The sequence below is a fragment of the Papaver somniferum genome, chromosome 1 (assembly GCF_003573695.1).
Source record: "Papaver somniferum cultivar HN1 chromosome 1, ASM357369v1, whole genome shotgun sequence".
NCBI classification, from domain to species: domain Eukaryota; kingdom Viridiplantae; phylum Streptophyta; class Magnoliopsida; order Ranunculales; family Papaveraceae; genus Papaver; species Papaver somniferum.
The window spans coordinates 241,828,976-241,837,886 of record NC_039358.1 but is presented as its reverse complement, the minus strand read 5'-3'; the positions used below and the strand labels follow the sequence as shown (position 1 = coordinate 241,837,886).

The 8,911-nt window shown below is 35.3% G+C and overlaps 1 protein-coding gene and 1 non-coding gene across 3 annotated transcripts; both read right to left on the bottom strand.

Moving 5' to 3' along the window:
* Nucleotides 1–1,590: 1,590 nt before the first annotated feature.
* On the bottom strand, nt 1,591–4,544 carry LOC113321885 (60S ribosomal protein L37a-like). Of its 2 annotated transcripts, XM_026569842.1 has the most exons (5): nt 4,452–4,544; nt 2,651–2,690; nt 2,221–2,309; nt 2,036–2,118; nt 1,591–1,934 (listed from the first exon to the last, which is right to left on the bottom strand). In XM_026569842.1, exons 1-5 carry the CDS (start codon nt 4,452–4,454, stop codon nt 1,871–1,873), a joined length of 279 nt encoding a protein of 92 aa, XP_026425627.1. In that variant the 5' UTR covers nt 4,455–4,544; the 3' UTR covers nt 1,591–1,870. The 2 variants fall into 2 exon arrangements, with proteins under 2 accessions (XP_026425627.1, XP_026425620.1); XM_026569835.1 differs by lacking the exon at nt 4,452–4,544 and having other exon boundaries at nt 2,651–2,696.
* LOC113341390 lies at nt 4,048–4,136 on the bottom strand. Its single transcript, XR_003355914.1, has one exon. It is a non-coding gene; the product is annotated as a small nucleolar RNA SNORD24 (small nucleolar RNA).
* Nucleotides 4,545–8,911: the final 4,367 nt, after the last annotated feature.

The following is an 8,911-nucleotide window of genomic DNA, read 5'->3' as shown; positions in this document are numbered from 1 at the left end:
AGAGCATCGCACATAGCAAAGTTGAGATGACGCACCAGATGATGTCAGCAAAGTCACGAGTAAAGTGTGAAGAAATGTGCGAAGAGGTACGCTATGCGAAGATGATGATTGATTCGGATGTGCAAATTACTGAACATATTCGGATAAACGAGTAAACGACACCAAAATTACTGAACATATTCGGATGTGCAAATTTACTAGATTTTTCTGGACGCTAACATCCGTTTTCTTTTGTTTTTTTTAGTATGTCTAATGATTAATAAAGTTATTTAAGAAGAAAATATTCTTAAAAAATGCGTGTTGATTCCTTCACGAATTGAAGTTACAATTAATCATAAACCAAGGTAATCTCCTGCTTAGCAATCCGAAATCAGCGCCTTAACAATCAACAAATTTGAAATAGAAAACAATAAGAGTACATATTTTATTATTTGCCTATCAACACAAAAATTTATTGAGAAACTATTGATGATCACACTGCACAACCAGATATTTCATAAAACATGAATCTCTCCGATCGTTGATTAGATAGGGAGGCAATTAGAAACCTTAGGATAAACGACAGCAGCAGGTTTACCCATGATACGACGTCCCTTTGGTTTGCTGCAGATCCATATCACCGCTCCAACTGGCCAACATACGATTGCTGTCACCAGAAACGCCACACACCCGAGTGTTGGTCCAAAAACCCTGCACCGGCATGGATTTCTTCTTGTTCCACATTCTACACATCCAAAATTACCCATATATATATATATATATACTTGAACTACCAACAAGAACTAGAAGATAAGAGACTAAAATGAAAGATGAGCAAACTGGGTGAGAATTAGTTTGTTTTGTAGCTGATTATTTTTTGTGATGTAATTTTTGATTGATGATGATTTGTGATAGTTTTGTGGTGGTTGTCTCTTTATAAAGAAGATTCGATTCGAGTTTGCGTATGGTTTTAGATATTATTATTTGGGGGACCAAAGGGAAGAATTCCGAGTCATGGAGTACAGGTATGACTTTTTATGTCGGTACCAATTCATAGGCCAAAGGGATTGGATTGGAGTCATTGGATTAGTCAGATGGGGTACCATCACAATAATAGCCTTTAGGAATCAGGTCGGTCTAATATTAATATCTGATAGATTAGAGCCGGCTGCCAGAAAGTGCACAACGAAAATGCACCATCAACTCGTCGGATTTTCCAGCCATGGAGGCACCTCCAACTCGTCGGATTTTCTAGCCATGGAGAATCGGCATAAAATGAATGAGTGTTATGGTGCACAAAATGTGCATAAGATGGTGCATGTTAAATCAAAGATAACACCATTTAGGGGTGAAAGTAAGAACAGTCCAAGTACTACTACCTCCGTTCCAGGAAAAATGATACGTTTATTTTTCAATCTGGCCTTTTCAGGCAAAATGGAACGGAGAGTAGCATTCTTCCTCAAATGTAGTACTAGTTTACAGATATTAAAACTCAAAATCTGCATCTGGATTTAACACTGTCTCTAATAGTGACCTGCTGCCTCATAGCCCAAGCTAGATCAAGCTCAGACATCATAGGGAAGGAAACGTGCTAACAACCAAGATAAGAGGTCGAAAACAATGAAAAGGAAAATCTTAAAGCATGTACGAGGGACAAATATGTGCAGAAAAGCTGACACAAGTGTTCAAAATCTCATAAAAGTAACCATATATGTCATCTTCTTCAGCAATTTAAACATGACTACATCTAGAAAGAGATAAATCACCTAAATTGCAAAATGTAGGATAACCATGTCAAGCTACTATTATCAAAACAAAATAAGAAACCTTGTACTGTATAGATAGATAAACAGCTACTCTTCAAGAACAAAAAGAAGCTGACTGCTGAGCTCTAATTCTCTGTCTGCTCCCTCAACCTTCTGATGGTACTTCTCACAGTGACCGCACTAGCGGTGCTGCAATACAGAATGACAACAATCAATCAGATGGTTAGCTTTTTACGCTGTATGTAGCATACAGATATAGAATGGAAAGTGAACATGAGAGCTAGTCTTACTTCAATGTGTAGGCACCACCAGCTTTCACTTTGCCACAGTCTTTGCATCCCCAAATTCCAACGGCCTTCCTCTTCACGGCATACTGCACAAGGAACGGAATTGATTACTAACGGGATTGAAGAAGGGTAAACAAAACATAACATAAATAAACTGAAACTTGTGTACCAAAAAGAAAACAACTAACCTTTCCACAGAATTCACAGAAATACTTGGAATGCTGACTGATTTCCATCTTCTTGATCTGCTTTCGCAGACTGGCACCATATCTTGTTCCTGAAATAAACAAACTCCTGTTGATCAAAATGAAATACCAAAGCATAGTGTACTTCTGCATATGTAAAGATTGTAATAAAAAATTGAATATATTACTAGAGAAAGCCTATTATAAGCATTACCAGTCTGAAGAGTTCAACTACAGAACAACAATATTTATACTAGATTTAAAGAAAACTCGATAATAGAATTTAACGTATCAATACAATTTCTGAGAAAAACGTTGACCCTTATTTCACAGGAACACCAAGGTTCAATGCTCTATGCTCAGCTAAACAGCATAGACTCAAACAAAACTTTTTTAATTTAAAGAGAGCCAATAAGCAATATCAACAGCTTACCGTATTTGCCAACGATTCCGGCCTTCTTAGTACGCTTAGTCTGCATCAACAATAAAAATTATCAGGGCATCAGTACACAAACTAATAAATCATCTTGGATTTTCTTTTAACCAAATCAGGGGTACACTAGACCACTAACAGTAAGAACCGTACAAATCCAGAAACACTACAGCCAAAACTATAAAACCGGACATTTCTCTTTAACCAAGACCACTACTATAGATGCTGACCATGCCTTATTAAGAACCATCAACAAGTATTCACAAAACATTTTGAACCTTAAAAGGTTGGTGACTTCAGTGCTCTTTGATTGATCAAACCTTCAATTGTAATGGTGTTTAAGGAGGATTGGATATGTTGCAGGTTTCTGAGATTGAGATATTTTAGAAAAGACCAAAATGGCCCATGCATATTCAATCTTCCTCAAACACCATCACCTTTGAAAGTTGCAGGTTGCTGAGAAGGAAATGATTTTAGAAAAGATCAATATGGCTTGTGAATACTCATTGATGGAAACAGAAAAGATATCATAAAAGTGAACTATTATGCCTTCTTAAGCAAATCAAAGCTATTTTTTTTTTCCGAATCAGGAATTTAATCTCATAATCTCAAAGCAATCGCCATTAAAAAAAAATAATAAAAACTTGAATAGCAAAATAAAGTTTAAATACCTTACAGTCTTTGTAGCTAAGATAAAACCCACCAATTAAATGGCTTCGTTTACTAAAAATCAGACACGACCGAAAGAATTTTGATACCAAATCAAAAGAAAAATCAATGCAAATTTCTACAAACCCAATTTAATGAAACCCTAACAAAACCCCCAAATTAAATCCTTAATTTCATTCCAAATCTAAGCAGAAACCCTAAATTTTATAAAATAAAATCTGGATCTAATAACTTCGTTAACAGAAAATTGAACTGAATCAAGTAAAAATGAGGGAGAAATTATACGTGAGGGTTTTCAATCAATTTAAATCAAAATATACATCTTCAATTGAATTGAAGACTAGACTCCAATCAATCTAAATCTTCAAAGAACGGCTCTAGATTCTCAAACCTAGGAAAGAAAAAGCTGTAGCAAAAGTCATTCATAAGATTTTATTTAGATATAGTTAGAGAAACCCTAACTATATCACTGGCTTAAATAATCATCAGAGGGGATTATAAACCCCATCAAGAGTAGCAAATATTATCCTTACATCACTGGCTTCGGCAAACCATAAAGCTAAACTACATCTAACAGTCCTAAATCTCTAACCATCAAACCATACAACACCACAACGAAATCATTAAAAATGCAAATCAACTTAGAAATTAGTTCTAACTAAAACAGAGCAAAAAAAAAATCATTAAATCAAAAAAAAAAAAAAAAAAAGTTAGGGATGATATGAAGAAGCCTCAGAGATCTTGGTGGATAAATAATCATCAGAAGGGGTTTTCACCCCCATCAAGCGTAGCAAATATTATCCTTACATCACTGGCTTTCACACCTAAAACCCTAACAACAAATCTGAAAATTGAACGAAATCGTAGAACTAAAATCCTAAATTGAGCAGAACCCTTTTCCACAATCCAACTAAAAACCCCAAATCTGTCTGGGTTTTCAATAAGTCTAAACATAACATCAGAAAATGAAAAAAACCTCAGCAGTTTCAGTAAAGATCTAATCAAAATATAACTTTAATCATCAAAAGATAAGAAGAACGATTACAAGATAAGAAGAACGATTACAAGATCAAAACAAGCATGAGTTCAGATCAAAAGTTAAATAGAGTGAGATGAGATTTGAAGGACTTACCATGGCTGCGGAGGCGGAGGTTGTAGAAAGAAAAGGATGAATCTCTATTTAGGGTTTCGATTTCTCTCAAGGAATAAAGGCAGACTGGTGCCCTTAACAGATAAGTGGGTATTTAGATCGTAGTGTTTGTAGGAAAACTGTCTAGTGGATATGGGCCTCCAATGTCCGTGAAACAAAGATACAGGCCTGAGTAATCACCTGAAAAAATTTGCACATTTTGGAAGTGAAAATTAGGCGCAGGCCCAAAAAAAATAATATTTCTATTGTCAGCCCACAATTACCTCGTTATGCATACTGTTTTTTCAGGCATAATTCGTTATGTAGCCTAATTTTTCAGGGGTATAATTGGCAACGTAATTTGGATATAACATATCTAAAAATCCACGCCTTGGAATTTTACAAATTTTATATCGTTGGAAATCTTTTTAAGAGAGCTACACAACGAGTACAAACAATAATATCAATTTTTTGTTTTTTCACGAAAAAGTCGGAGGTGATCATCGTTTTAAGGAAAATTTTCGAAAACTGACTACATATTCATTATGCAGCCTCCAAAACAGATGAATAACACATTATGCAGATGCATAACAAATTATGCATCCATTTTCTCGACTACATAACAAAGTTATGCGTCTATAACGAGTTATGTAGCCATTGTTTTGGTTGATTTTAGTCCGTACATAAAAAAATTGATTTATAATTGGTTATGCAACCATATTTAAGGATGCATATCAGGTTATGCATCCATTTTCTCGATGCATTAAAGATTATGCAACAATTTTCTCGATGCATAATGCATTATGCAGCCGTATTTTGGATGCGTATCAGGTTATGCATCAATTTCCTTGACTGCATGATGCATTATGCATCAATTTTCAATTTCACACAAAATAACAAAGATGCCGGCTAATGTGTTATGCATCCATTTTTTGACTACATGACATGTTATGCACTCATAACAACATCTTCTTCTTCTTCTTCTTCTTCTTCTTCGTTGTTCATCATCCAAGCTCAAATAAGCTTTATTATTATTCCTTGTATTTTCTAAATCTCAAATTAACTTTTCTTCTTGTTATATGTTGATTGAAACAATTACAAAACCCTGTCTCCATCTCAGAACACATCTCATATCCATCTTCTCAATCATAATACCTAATTAAAAAAAACCATTCATACATCTTTCGGAAATAACAAACAGCAAGATCTCGATTCATCTCATAACATCACCTCAAACCCTAACTTTCGATTTCATTCATCTATTGTTTCCAATATTCATGTGATTATACTGTTTATCAATATTATTGATCGTAAGTCACAGTTGGGAGGAAGAAAAGAAAAATAATTGAAGAAGTAATTCCCGTGAAGAAGAAGAAGAAGAAGAAAAGATACGAAGAAACCAAATTTTATAAATTGTGGGTTTGGGAGAAATTTTCTCACGAAAATTGGATGCGCGCGTGAACTTTTCCGCCCGTGGGTTTCACGGTGTGGAAAATCTGTAGAATGGGTCTCCCTGTAGTTTTCACATTTGGGAAACTTAGGGGGAGATCCAAAAAAAATAATTGGCAACGCAACTTGGATATAACATATCTAAAAATCCGCGCCTTGGAATTTTACAAATTTTATATCGTTGGAAATCTTTTTAAGAAAGCTACGCAACGAGTACAAACAACAATATCAAATTTTTGTTTTTCACGAAAAAATCAGAGGTGATCATCATTTTAGACAAAATTTCGAAAACTGACTACACAGCCATTATGCAGCCACCAAAAAAGATGCATAACACATTTTGCAGACGCATAACGAATTATGCAACAATTTTCTCGACTACATGACAAATTATGCATCTGCATAACAAAGTTATGTATCTATAACAAGTTATGTAACCATTGTTTTGGTTGATTTTAGTGTGTACATAAAAAATTGATGCATATTGCAGTAATATCCAGTAATTCACTGGACATTACTCATTGGATATATATACTTCTAGATTTTCAAAAGCCGATTCCAAAATAAGATTTTTCAATTTTACAATATGTTTAGTGTCACTGGATGCTCGTAGAGATTTACATATTAAGTCGATTTTAGAAAGACTTATAATATGTTCAAGTCAAGTATACGACTCTAGAATTCATTGATTAGTTCCTTGAGATGCCCGCTAAAATATCTGTCATATCTGAAAAGAAAGATAAAACCTAAAAAGTTATCTATCATTTTGTCTTTCTCTTATCCTCTCGTCCTGGTATATGTTTCTCCCCTAACCTCACTCAGAGAAAACTAAAACTGAGAAATAATGAACCCTAACTTGTCATTATTTTTTTCCCCGTCTAAACTCATAGAACTAATAAAGAAACTTAGACCCATAAGAAAGACAAAAAAGATGAATTCAGTTTGATTCTTAAACCACCAAAGTATACATATACATGTATCATCTCGACAAATTTGGCGATCCTCAAGGTCGTTTTGACGATCTATCGAGGTACAACCACAAATATAAAAGTCGTTATATTAGCCAAAAACGTATATGATTCAGGTTGCGATACTATTTTATCTAGTAACGGATTTTGATTTTCATACCAAATTCAGATTCACTAGTGATTAAGTCCATCTAACTCAATTAGGTTTTTAGGTGGGTATCCTATTACTCGAAACCGAACTGACATCAATTGCTTAGCGTCCAGTTATGTTCCTAAATTTGGGTCCCGTTGGCAATCTAGACACCCGACTGGTATATCGAAATCTCACAATGTCTCACAGGTTAATGATTTTGTAAATCAAATACATTTTCTAGTTTTGATTTTTGTTTTTTCCCAATTCCTATTTCCAAATTTTTCTTAGGTTTAATCTTTATTTAGCACACTAATAAAAAGTTATAATTAAACATTTATAAGGATAACATGGATTAAAGCCTAAAGGAGCTCTTAATATCAATTAATCTCATGGAAGATTCATTCGAATCTGTAGTTCATTCAATGTTATCTGATTGCTTAGATATTTATATAAACCGATAGTCAAATAGAATATCAATTGATTCTGGAATTCGTTGAATCCTATTGGATATACTTAGAGATTTACATAAGTTGAGCCCCATAAAGATTTATCTCAATCAGTAATGTATTTTATCTCATTGGGATATGTTTAAGAATTTACTGAAGTCGGTTCCTAACAAGTTCATCCAACCCTGAAATACATATGCAATAATCATAATTTGTTCTCATTAGATTTTTTGGACATAAATGTGGTGTGAAAATGGGGAGCACACAAAACTCTTGCAAGTATACAAGGCCAAATTTTATAGTATAGGGATGAGTAGGGGTTTGTCCACAGGGAGTAGGATCATACAAGAAGTTATCCTAAGCTATCAATGGATGCAAAGCACTATAGCAGTGAGCAAGGCAAGGTAACAGTGGTAGTGAAACAAAGGAAGCAGCCTAAGGCAAAGGTATTGAGCAACAGTGACAGAAAAGGAGAAAAATGCAGAACTGTGTGAAGTTACTAAGGCAATTGAATCCACCTTGTGCCCTAATCAAGCAATGAAATCTAGTTTGAGTTGGAAATCCTATGCATACATCTAGAATGGGAGGAAAATCAGCTTGCTCACTGATATGCCCCTAGCATTGACTGTCTTTTGACAGCACAATCAATCACAGGCATGCCAGAGCACTGAGTACTTCCCATTTCTCAAGCAAAACAGGCATCAAGAAAACTATCCTAACCATGCATCATCTAACAGTGCACTAGGCTTCATCAGAGCCTTAGTTGCAGTGAATTAGCTCATGCTAGACATGAGTACAACAACAGCATTCATCAAATAAGCTAAATTAAGATACAACATACACACAAATTGCACACAGTCAACTGTAGCTAAAAAGGAATTTGGATAATGAAAATTGGTTGCAAATATTGTTCACTGGCTAGCCCAGAGATGATTTCTACAACACCCATAACATCAATTTATAGTTTGTTACAACACCCTAAATTTCTACAAACCCTAAATTGAAAATCCCCAAATCAGCAGGATTAGGGTTTCGATAAAAATAAAATTAACTCACCCTCTGATGCAAATAGACTCGACCCATGCTTGTACTTCTCCTCCTCTGCTAATCCTCTACTCGAACGCTGCTCCAATTTCCTTCTTCTCTCCACTGTGAAACCCTAGCTATGTTTGTCTTCTTGGTAGCATCAAAAATTAATGCTAAGAACAAGACAGACACGACTAGGGAAGAGGTAGGTGATGGTGGTGGTGTCCTTGTGGTCGTGGTGGAGATGGAGACGGCGGAGCAGACATGGCAGTGTCTGCCATGGTCGGGGGAAGAGGAGAAATTTGGGGGAAGTGAGTTTTGGGGAAGAAGAAGGTGGGTGTTTGTTTTGGGTCGATGGGTTTGATGGCTAAGGTGTTGAGCGGAATCATCTGAAGTTGATGCGCAGCGAGGAGATCCATCGGATGTGAAGATGGTAGGTGG